Genomic DNA, 12,614 nt, shown 5'->3' on the forward strand with positions numbered 1-12,614 from the left:
ATGTAATCTATCTTAGCTCTGTGTCTGTATAATTTTTTGTCCACAAAATTATCAAATGTGAAGTGGAAGATTTGGATTATCATTCTCACTCACTGGACTGAGACTGAGTTTTCACAGGATCATTTGGTTGTAAGTTTAATTTTAATGTAAAATGTAAGTTAAGTTGGTACTGAATTAACTCTTTTAGTATAACTTAGTCTTTACTGACTAAGAATATAGATCTAGACTAATCTAGAGTAGCATTATTCAAACAACTGTAGGGAGGTGAAGTAAAAAATTTATCTTTGAAACAGCAATTTTTTTTTGTTAGCACATCATAAAAATACTTAAACAGAACTTTCCAATGGTGTATAAATTTATAACTATATTTAGCAGTTAGAAAGTAATGGGATTTTTTTGCTGCGTTTTGACCTAACAGTAACACCTAACAATGTTGACATGAAACTAGTGAGAGGAGAGCTTCTCGCTGGTTCAGCCAGGCGAGACACACCCTAAGTGCCCTAAGGTCAAAACTTAATTTTTTAAAATGCATTTTTTGTTTTTTCAGATCTTGATCAGCTGTTGTGAAAAAAAAAGTCATCTGCCATGCCACTCACGCCATCACCTACTGTAAGTAGTGGTAGCTCACTTCAGCCAGCTGCTACACCTTCATGCATACAGGCACTTTCACAGAGTCCTGTTAACCTTAACCCTATGTCCATGGAGATTGTGAATTCTGGTTCATCAGGAACCATTGCCTCTTTGCCACAAGGGTTTTGTTTTACAGGCAATCAGATAGGAAATGTAGCGTCCAACAATGGCAACTCCTCAGCAACTACACATTTGAATTCATTACCATTAGGATCAGTATTCACTGTCACACCAAGTGGAATACCAACACAAATTGTGCAGCCTCTAACTGTACCCCAGCAACAAACATTGACCCTAGTGAATCAGCCACATCAGCAGGGCCATCAGCACAACATACCTGTTTCTCATTCCATAAATCTTGGACAGAATCTTAGCGTTATGTCACAGTCCATCCCCTTGGGCCAGGTTGTGTGCTCAGTAGCTAACCCTAACCTCAATTTTGTACACCCCACGCTGTTTAACATGTCCAACCCAGGCAGCCAAAATCAATACATATCCAATCCATTTAGTCAGTTTCCATTTATGATTGGCAGTCAACAGGGGATTTTCACCAACATTAGTGCAGCACCACCACTTTCTTCGCAGCCTGTGGAAGTCTCTGGGCCTGGAGTGTTGCCTCAATCTCTTCAGATGTGCAGTAATTTGACATTGTCTCCCCTATCAAGCCAGCAAGTTTCTTTAAATCACATGCCAGTCAATGAAATCTCTGGCAACCCAGTTTCTCTGAGTACCCAGCCAGTCTCTGTGTTTTCATTCCCATCTCCTTCAATGAGTGTTGCTTTACCTATGAAGTCTTTGGAAATGAGCAACCAGTCTTCCACTGATACAGTTACTGTTGTTTCTTCAGATGCTTTCAATCAGAACAATACTTTACCAGTGACTAACATTGCTGAGAATCAAAATTTGTTAAACAATACCTCTTCTTGCACTGCTACTGTAAGCCCTTCCAAGGCAGCCCAGCATATCACAGAAACTAAAGAAGACCAAACAAATTCCTTCAAATCACATCCTGAAAATTTAAAAGAAAGTTTAGATGTGTATACACCAAGGGTTGGTTTTGCTCGTATGAAATTTACTCCAATACAGGATGAAACCAATGTCTTACCTTCTACTACAGTTTCTAATGTAGACCACAAAGAAAAGAAAGAAGTAAAAACTGAGACAAATGAATTACAACACAGATTACCAAACGATAATTCTGAGCTTGTCAAAGATATTGATATTAAGAAAGACGATTCCCAAAATCATGAAGGTTTTGATTCAAAAAATAAAGAGCATTTGCCTTCTTCAAGCACAAATGGAGACATTTTTGGAGATACAGCTGAAGGTAGGTTAATGATTGAAGAAATACTGTTGTTGTTTTTTAATTTAAATATTCTATGTCTTTAATTGAGCTCACAAATTTACAGTTTTAATGTTGTATTTTTTTTATGTCTTACTAGTGGAAGATCTTGATGATTCAGAATTTGTGTGGGAAGAGTACCTTAAAGAAACAGGTGCAATAGCTGTCCCTCCAACTGCATTTAAACATGTAAGAAATTGCTAATAATAGAAATATTATATATGTTTGTGCTGTTTAGCTTATTCGATTCCAGCCCACTCTAAATTTTAGAATTCTGAAATCCCTGTGAAAGGGAGATAGCTCTGCTAGAAATATAAGAGAGTTCGCTGTGATAGATCTTACAATCATTCAAGTTTGCAGTCAATTTTAGAATGATACATACTTATGTCTAGATTTAGTCTAAATCACTACTTTTATTTTCATTATTAACCTTTCCTATTATATGAAGATAAACAACTCATAAGTAGATAGTTTAAGTCCTTAAAAAAATATAATTAATAATCTTCATCTAATCATGATGACCCAATTTTGAGATTTTGCTAAAATTGAAAGATGATCTCAAAACTGAATTTTTTAAATTTTCTTCCCCTGTTTTTTTTTTTTTTTTTTTTTAATTTACAGTAAGCTCACTTGGAACCTATTAGTAACATATTTAGAAAGATTTTCATTTAATTGGCTATTAATATGTTGCCATATCAATTTGTAGAAAAAAAAAATTTATAGGATTGAATAGGTAGTGAACATATTTTGCTGCTAAGGTATTGAAAGGGTTAACAATATCATATTACTTAATTTTTTGTAAATTCAATTGTATTTGTATGTTTAAAACATTATGTGACTTCTTAAATGAGAAGTAAGGAGAAAAAAAAAAGGTTCTTTGGTGTCTTCTTATTCATTTTAAACTTAAAGAGAAAATTTTATTCCCAATATTACAAAATTAAACGCCTGACAAAAATTGCTTAAAAAATTGTTAAGCTCTCCTAAAAAAAAGAAGACTTGTATCACTTAATATGATTAGCCTTTTGTTTATAAAAAAGAAAAACTATTGTACTTGGTAGTATTTATTTACTCCTTGGTATAACTCCTGATCATTTTCTTATTTATGAATGTTTTTACAAAATGCATATTTTTTAAATGTATTATCTAGGTGGAAGTTAGTTTGCAAAGTGGGTTTTCAAAAGGCATGAAGTTAGAAGCTCCCAACAGGCACGACACCAACACATACTGGGTGGCCAGTGTTGTCATGACTTGTGGACCATTACTGAGACTTCGATTTGAAGGCTACAAAGATAACAGCTCTGCTGATTTTTGGAGTGACCCTATGACTTCCGACATCCACCCCATTGGCTGGTGTGAGATGAATAATAAAACTTTACAACCACCACCAGGTAAAAGTTTTCTTGCTTATTTATTGTTTAATATTTTGTTAAATTTTGTTCAATAGCATAGGTTCTTGCTTAAATCATATATATATATATATAAATATTATATGTAGAATTGATGTATGATTACTAATGTAAATAGAAAGAGAATTAACCAGTCAGTCCAGCTTAACAGGCTTAACTATCCATGAAGAAAAGATCTCTAGGTTAGTTTGCATATAAGGGTATAAAAAAACAATGTTTTGTTTGGTTACATAAATAATTTTAACATTAACTGTGTTATGGTGGTTACATTATTATAAACATAATTGAACTTTTGTGTATGTGTGTGTGGGGGGGTATGATTCCTTAATATTTTTTTTCTGCCAGTAGATTTCTAGATATATTAAAGGTCAATAAATAAAAAATAGCCTTAAGTAACCATCAATTGATCAATGAATTATAGAATTAAAATTTCAATCGCAGGGTGCATTTTAAATAAAGACAAAAAGTTTTTTTAAATGTTTGCGTCAACAACTTAAATAATTGTACACAATCTTCAACAACTTTTAAGAGTGTCAGTGGAATGGAAGTAAGAATTGAGCCTCATACTTTCATTACTTTAGTCAGACATTTAACTGCTAAGTCATTGGCCACATGATTTTCATCTACTAAAATAGTTATTATATGTTCTATTATTTTTTATGTTTTATTCACTGTGATATGTTTTTATCTCCATAAGTAATCCAAGAAAAGTATCCAGAATGGCAGACATTTCTGTCTGAGTGTTTAAAAGATGCTACCACAGCACCTGCCTACCTTCTAGACAAGGTGTGTTTTGTATATCATTCTATCTGTTGAAAATGTTTAAATTTTATTTTACAGCAAGGCCAGTTGTTGTTTTTTATGTGAGTACAATATCACTGTATAAAAGTCTTTTGTTTATTAGTCAACAGGAGCTACTCCAGTAGATCAGATTAAAGAAGGCATGAAACTGGAAATACAAGATTCAATTAAACCCAACCATTTGTGGTTAGTTAAAATTATTGAAAATGTTGGTGGTCGATTGTATCTGCGGTATGAAGGCATAGAGAGTGCTGCTCAAGACTTCTGGATGTTTTACCTGGATGAACGATTACATCCTATTGGTTGGTGCAAGTCTCAAAATTATCAATATGTGCCACCTCTGGGTATGTCCTTTAAAAGCGTACTGCATTAGTAACATAAAAACATTGATAAAGGATTTGTGTGTGTGGATAAATTATAACTTTTCCTTACAATACGCAGTGTATTAATACTTAATGTTGATTTCATTTTATTTTTAGAAATGCATTTAGATGTTATAGTCACTGTTAATAAAAATTAAATACTGACTGCTCTGACCTGTAGATCTTAATTATATTCAGTTAGTTTCAGTGTCTGTATCATTAGTTCTTTTAAAACACAATGTTACTTTATTTATCATCTTGATTACTAGACACTGGTGATTGTTAGGTGGTTAACTCTTTGTCTCCTTAATTAGTTTCCACGTTCTGACAGAATTATTCATTTTGCCCATTCGTATTTCACAACCCCATTAGGATAAAACTTCAATAACTTTTTTGTTTGTTATCAGATAATGTTTTATCTACACCTGTATAGAATTAAATGGGAATTTATGCTCTTTTTATACAAAAAGTTTATAAAACCAAAAATTAATTTAATTTTGGATTATGAATATTAAAAATAAAAACTTTGGAAGAGTCTCATTGGATCTAGATTAGGTAATATTTTATTAACCAGATTGAAGTAAAAGTATTTTTTATCAGTTATTCATATTTTCACAAAACAATGAAATTGATAAAATGGATATCTTGAGCTGATTATCCTAATGGCTACTATTAAACAAAAGAAAACTGACTGACTGTGTACAAGTCATCTAGTATGAGAAAAAATGACTTTTAAAGCATCAACAGTAATATCAATTTGACTGAAAATGTGGTGTCAAATCAATGATAGTACTGCCAATTAGAAGAAATATAGTTAAATTTATTTTTCATCTCTAGAACTTTAAATGGGTCACTGTATTTGGTTATTATGCTTTTTATTTTCATAATTTATCATTCTGGTAAAGAAATAAAAAAAAACAACTATCATATATTCTTCAGTTGTTCTAAATGTCACTGGTAAAACTGTTGACCAACTTCAAGAGACTGCCAGTAATGTAATAAATGATAATAGTAGACAGAATTTACCAGCAGACATCTTCAATGTAAGTGTGTTTTATCCATTTCAACTTAATGTTAATGTATAGGGCTCATATTCTACTGCTTTTCTTTTTTAAAGTATTCATTTTTTAATAAACAAAAAAAATTTTTTTTTACCTTTTTAGACATGACAATATTTAGGATTAGTTGACCATTTCACTAGTTGCTTTTCCAAGAATTATGCTGTTGTGTGGCAAGCATTCTTGTCTTTTTCCATTCATCTAAAGCCTGGTTGCTTAGTGGAACTGGATGAACTAATCAATATTAGGCCAAGATCAACATTCCTGGATACAAATCTTGATCTCTCAAAACGTTTACTTAAGGCCATTGGGCTAACTTCCAGTGTTCCAAATTATTTGTCAGGTTAATCCCATCAATATCTTAGTGTCTGTTCAATATCAAAGTAAATCTTCATTTTTTACTTGCAAATATTGTCCTTCAATAGGATCAAGCTGAGATAGTGTGTCACAGTTTTCAGCCTGGCATGAAGCTTGAAGCCATTGACCCGGTTAATCAAAACAACATTTGTCCAGCTACTATAGTGGAAGTTATTGATGCTAAATACTTCATTGTAGAGATTGATGAAACCAGAAATATGGAGCCTGACAAAAAGACTCGCTTTGCATGCCATAAAAATACTCAAACTATTTTCCCTGTCAACTGGGCAGCAAGTAAAGGCATTAAGCTAACCTGTCCTAAAGGTGAGATTTTTTAAAGTGACTATTATACTTCATTTCCTTTCCTCAAGTTTATTTGTTGTTGTTTTTTTTTTTTTTTTGTGTGCAAATGTTGTACAAATGTATAAAGTATAAATATATTTATGCATACAAAAATAATTAGATTAGAATCTGTTTAGATTAACATAACATGTCCCTTCATTAAAGTCATGTTAGGAAAGTATATTAGTTATACATTCATTTATAGGCTGGAGTTCACCTGAATTTAAATGGTCAGACTATCTATTAAGATGTAATGCAACTGCAGCACCAGAAAGTCTTTTTGATTTGGTAAGGCTCTTGTTAAATTCAAATGTTTTTTTATTTATGAGAGGAATATAAATCTAAATATTTGATTTTTTTATTTCACAGATCACCATAACATTTCTAATGTTGTTATTTCATTCAACTAAATATTTGTAGGAAGTACCAGAGCATGAATTTGAATGTGGAATGAAGCTGGAAGCAGTGAAGCCTAGTCTTCCATCTCAGCTCTATGCAGCCACAATTACCAAAATAGTGGACCGCTTGATATGGATACACTTTGACAGCAGCAAGAAAATGATGGACAGTCATGTGGAAACTGTTAGCTCCTTCAATTTGTTTCCCATTGGCTGGTGTGTCAGTAATGGATATCAACTGAAATCTCCAGGGCGAATCATCAGCACACCTTTCAAAAAGCAAATAGCTGTAGTTCAACCTGAGTAAGTAATGTAATTGTTTTGTAAATTTGAAGTAAGGTCCTTTTTGGTCTGTATGTAAAAATATTAGGTGCTAAGAAGTTTTTGGTTGTTTTTTTTTAAAGATTTTATTCTTTGTTTTCAACAGAATGACTGAAATTCATAGCACAGAAAGTCATGTACACAGAGGTATGCTGTAGCTTTTAACATAATTGTTACCCTTTTTATTTAAAAAAAAATCATATATATATAGATATATCATGACTTTTCTTTTTACATTTTGTATATGGAATTTAGCATTTATTAATTTATACAAAAATACTCCATTTTATTCACTTATATTTTGTTTCTCTAGAGCTATTTGGTGGACCCCAAATATACTTCAACCATCGGTGTTTCTCTGGTCCCTATTTAAGCAAAGGCCGTATTGCTGGACTGCCTAGAAGTGTGGGCCCTGGACCAGTTACTCTAGTCATGAAGGAGGTGCTCAGTATGCTCATTAACACTGCTTACAAATCATGTAAGGTGTTGAAGGAGCTACAGCTGGATGGCAGACCTAACCCTAACTTTTCTCAACAAATGTTGAAAGCAAAGTAAGATGTAAATTATGTTTTTTTTTTTTTTTTTTATTATTTTCTTTGTGGAATCTTTTGTAGCAGGTATGTTGAACTGTAAAATCTGTTTCTCCTTGTGTAGATACAAAGGTAAAAGTTATAGAGCAGTTGTGGAGATATGTCGAAGTGCTAATCAGTTGGAAGACTTCTGTCAACAAGTTTGTATTAAGCTACAATGTTGTCCTTACCTTATCAGCCCTCATTTTGTCAATGGACGATGTCCTCAGAATTGTGACCAGTTGACAAAAACTAAATATAGTAAGTAATATGGCATTTTATTTTTTTAACACTTTGTCCAATGGTATTTAAAAAATTTTGCACTGTTTTTATTTATCAACTTTGTCTGTGTTTTTCTAATGATACTTTTTCTCTGTTCACATAAAAGCCTATTATTATGGTAAGAAAAAGAAAAAACTTGGACGACCTCCTGTGGGGTTTAGCAATGTAGAGGATGGACAAAAGAAAGTAGGCAAACGAAAGAAGAAAAATGGCTTCTTGAACAGTCATGCTGGTGAGGATGACAAGGTAAGCTAAATATAAATAAATGCTATCATTGTCCATTTTGAATAAGTAAAGGTATTTTTCTTTGTTTTCTTTTTATAGTTGCTTAGTGCTAAAGATTTATTCAGGCTGTTCAACTTTGAATAGGGATGCTAATAGATTATTTCAGCATTTTGGGTCTCCTAATCAAGCTTTAATGTGTATTAGACATATAATGGGAAGAATAAAGGCATAAATAATAATGCTGGTCATACAACAAAATAAAAAAGGTCATAAAAGCAGATGAACTTTACCTTTTTTTTTTTTTATTTATTTTATATTTTTTTTGCAAATATATGTGCATGGTATTTATTTTTTTACCAAATTTACATGCCTTTAAGTACTAATGTATCTCAAATTTGATTCTATTTTGAAGGCAAGTAACTGTAGTGATTCTAAAACAGTGGATAGCAGCAGTACGTCAGGGTCTAAAGAAGTGAGAGAGGTGAAGCCATTACAGAGTGGGTATTGTGGTTTGAAGAGGCGGTATACTCACCACATACCTCCTCCTAGTGAGATCAGGACCAGAGGAGCCAAGCTGCCCAAGTACAGTTTTGAGAAAAGAACTCACAAAAAAATTTTGATAGTTGAAGAATCACAGCAGAGCATCAAATCCCATAAAGAGGTATAGTGTGTATAATAGCTATATAATATAATAGCTTTCTAATATACAATGTTTAGTTACTTAAAATACAGTTGTAGTCTGAATGCAAGTAATCTCTATCTTAGTGGGATATGTATGTGAAAGACTGTTAAAACAAACTTTTATCTCAAGTTTGTGTCCACAGATTATTAAGACTTCTAGAGTTGCCAAGTCTTGTCATGAAAGCAACTTCTCAACTGTCAGAGCTGAGGCTCCCATCAATATCAAATCTGAGCAACCACTCAAACTTATGAAGAATCCCTTGGAGTGGTCTGTCTCGGAAGTGGGAGAGTTCCTTCAGACAACTGACTGTGCTGACAGAGAACTTGTGGCTCGACTCAGAACAGAGGTAAATTACATTACAAATGTGGCAATAACTGTTTATAGAAGCAATAGATTGCAAAGTTTAATTGATGTTAATAAATGACAATTAGAGAAATATATGATGGGAAGAAATACTATTTTCTTATTGACCACTTATTACATGCATGTGGTCAGGTTAATGATTCTACACCTCATTATCCTTAACAGTTACCCCATTAGAGTAGGATGGAATCAGAATTTAAACTTGATAAACCAAGCAGTTCTGTCTCTTGGCTGCCAGGTCCCATTTGTTGAAGTTCAAGTGGCAGCATTGCAGATCAAGACTTAATGACTTCCTCCCATCTTTTTAAATAAATAAATATTAACTTTTATTTTAAAAAAAAATACTTTTTTCTTTTGCTTTGCTGTTTAATTGTATACTTAAATAAATATATGTATATCTTTCAGGAGATTGATGGTCAAGCCCTGTTGCTGCTAACTCTCCCCAATGTGCAGGAGTACATGGGCATTAAGCTTGGCCCTGCAATCAAACTGTGTCACCTCATCGAGAGAATCAAATTATCTTTTTACGAAACTTTTGCTAAGTAAAATTGAATGGAGAAGGTTTGAATGTATTTATTGCCTGATACTTGTCACATTTCCAGTGTGCTGTACAACTGTGTTCATTGATGAAATCTCATCTCTCTCTTTGGTCTTGGAGATTTACAAATTGTATAACAAGTTGATTGTCATTGATATCTTAGTTAAAGGTATCAAATTGGTGAAATGAACTTGGAAGGAATTACTACTGCTTTTTCAATTTTGTGTTTGTTTACATATATAGTAATATTTATACATATTTCAAACATTTCCTATTTTATTGAATATTGTGATTTTGTGGGACAGTTGATAATGTTCTGTCATAGAACATGTAGTGATCTATGAGGGGGAGTTTGAAACATTATTAATTGGTTTTGAGATATCTGTTCTGTAACACATAACATACATCTCAGTATTAAAAGAACATATATATATTTGAATTGACTATTGTCCATATAGCAAAAAAAAAAAAAATCATAGCATTTAAACTGTGATAGAATCATAAATTGTGTTCATTTATAATGGACCTTGTAAGAGTCCTGTATATCCACTTATGTACCAGTAGAGGGTTGTTGGAGACTTCCTTATCCTTTCCATTAATATGGTCAGGCCTGAGGTTGTTGTTTTTTTAGTGTAATGTAGTGTGTTAATGGTCATGTAGACAGTCAATGAGAATAAATCTACTTATCAAATGAAAAGCTAAAAATTGTTTTACACCTTTCAACATAATAAAATTTGGTATTTCAATATGCTTTGAAGAACTACAAATAGATTTTCCAAGATTTTACTGCTTAAAATTTAAGTATATATATATATATCTATCTATATATATATATATATATATATATGGACTGGCAAGAAAGGCTTCCTGTCTGTGAGGTATGAACTCTGGAAAGTCTTTATGGTGTTTCCTGAGGTTGAAGTTTACCTGCTATCATCCACTGCCATCCTGCAGGGCTTTTTTTTCTGTAACCATCATCTTAGAATGTTTACTAAGAATTGGTCAGTTTGAAAATTGTCCTTCTTTTGCCATAATGAAATTATTGAGACTAATTTTTCTTTTATAAATGATTAAAGAAAAAACGTGAAGTTTATATGTACCTGTGTCAGTGTGTACAGTTGAGTGAAACTATGTTATATATTGTCAGTTGTTCTTACCTTTTGACACCTAGAGCTAGACTGATTGGTCCTCAACAAGCTATATTACTACCATTTAATATAAGGGACAGGTTAACAATTTTAAGCTATGCATGCTCTAATCTTGATCTTATGAAAGACAGAACAAATAATTCTCACTTCTTTGTTTTCAACATCTTAAAGTTCAGCATTTTAACAAATTGTTCTATGTACTGTTTGTAATATTAGATATACATTTTCTAACTTGCACTGGGGTTCCATTTCAAAATTTAGGGAAAATGGATCTCTGAGAATTTCTGTGTGGAAAAGATATTATAACAGAAATCTCCACATCTGTGACTACTTGTGCACAATGATGAAAAAAAAAGTAATAGTTAAAGCAAATTGAAAAAAAGTTATGAAATTCAATTTTACTTGTACCCATTATTATGTTTTGTTAGCAGTCTGTAGGTGTTGAATCTCATCTGACCTTTTTGTTTGTACATAGGTTTTTGACATTAAAATATTTTCTCAATATCTGTAGTTCACCATTGTGCTGCTAGAGCTACTTGAATAGATGAAGTCTTAGAGGTTTTGTAATTCTTTGTCAGCCTAATTTTGGACTTGTGCTCCTTATTGGAATCACTATTGGCAAGTAAATGTGTCCATATTTGATCAGTGTTACGGAGAGATTCAAGTCATGGTTTGTTCTTGTTGTGGTTAATGGTGTTCTTAGCCAGGAAGGTTTGTTTATTTACAGTGTTATGTGTCTGTGAATTGGGATGTATTAGTCGTTTGATTAGTCATTTTTTGTGTTGTGGTACATAGTTGATACTAACATCACACTGGAGAGTGATATAGTACCACTGAGACAATTCATTGTGTTTGATATTACTATCAGTAGGGACCAATTAATGGTGACTAGATGATTCACTAATAAATAAGTGATATACTACAATGGAACTAAGCTGTGATCTGCATGCACTTATGGATTTAAATTTAAAGATGGCTTATAACAAATAGAATGATTACCACCTGTGATAAACCTGCTCCGGAGATGGCTAATAAAACGGCAACTATTAAAACCATGAAAGTATTTCATAATGAGCATTTAAGCATAACATGGTTTCTGGAGAGTACCAAACATTCAGTGAAAAGTGTGATTATCGTTTTAATGTTGATATTGCATTTATCAAAAAAAAAAGAAAAAGTCATGTATTAATGAAAGTAGTGTATGATATTACTTAAAAGTGACTTTGCTATATAGTTTTAAAATGTTTGTGTTGTCATTTTCTGCAACTTAAATAAATTCACTTCCTGATTATCTCATTTTATTGAGAAAAAAGGAGGCATGTGTTAAAAACAATACATAACTGATATTTTTTTTTTTATGTTAAACAAAAAGTACTTGTGAAATGCTTTACATCTTCTAGAGTATCTGACATTTTATTTGTACATTTTCATTTCTCGCTGTCAATGTTAACAACTTCCGCTGATCTTTTAAGGTAAATTGCAGTGCAAAATGTTTTTAGTTGCATGATGAAATTGATTTTAAAATTTGAGAAATCTTTTGTTAGCTTATTGTCTCGTTTCACTTTCTACATTACACAATTGACATGTTGCTTTTATTAATTAGTATAATGCTCTAATGATATCTTTATTGTCAGTAAATTATTGAATTGTTAAGGAATTTTGAATTATTCAAAAGAAAATGTAATTTAAATTCTAATTGAATGTATTTTAGCATTGTCCTCAAAATGTTACAATGTCTGACATACAATAAAATTAATTATACAAGCAGTTTCACTGTTTTTATTTTTGTT

General features: G+C 32.0%; 1 protein-coding gene across 2 annotated transcripts; it reads left to right on the forward strand.

The window, feature by feature from the left end:
- The first annotated feature begins 116 nt into the window (after positions 1 to 116).
- On the forward strand, positions 117 to 12,592 carry LOC106056543 (scm-like with four MBT domains protein 1). Of its 2 annotated transcripts, XM_056028119.1 has the most exons (18): positions 117 to 129; positions 548 to 1,526; positions 1,575 to 1,957; positions 2,073 to 2,161; positions 3,120 to 3,360; positions 4,076 to 4,164; positions 4,283 to 4,523; positions 5,481 to 5,584; positions 6,025 to 6,280; positions 6,504 to 6,586; positions 6,719 to 6,999; positions 7,124 to 7,164; positions 7,331 to 7,568; positions 7,672 to 7,847; positions 7,975 to 8,114; positions 8,506 to 8,754; positions 8,918 to 9,121; positions 9,544 to 12,592. In XM_056028119.1, exons 2-18 carry the CDS (start codon positions 586 to 588, stop codon positions 9,682 to 9,684), a joined length of 3,897 nt encoding a protein of 1,298 aa, XP_055884094.1. In that variant the 5' UTR covers positions 117 to 129; positions 548 to 585; the 3' UTR covers positions 9,685 to 12,592. The 2 variants fall into 2 exon arrangements, with proteins under 2 accessions (XP_055884094.1, XP_013068780.2); XM_013213326.2 differs by having other exon boundaries at positions 548 to 1,957.
- Positions 12,593 to 12,614: the final 22 nt, after the last annotated feature.

This window comes from Biomphalaria glabrata, chromosome 4 (assembly GCF_947242115.1).
Source record: "Biomphalaria glabrata chromosome 4, xgBioGlab47.1, whole genome shotgun sequence".
Classification (NCBI taxonomy): domain Eukaryota; kingdom Metazoa; phylum Mollusca; class Gastropoda; family Planorbidae; genus Biomphalaria; species Biomphalaria glabrata.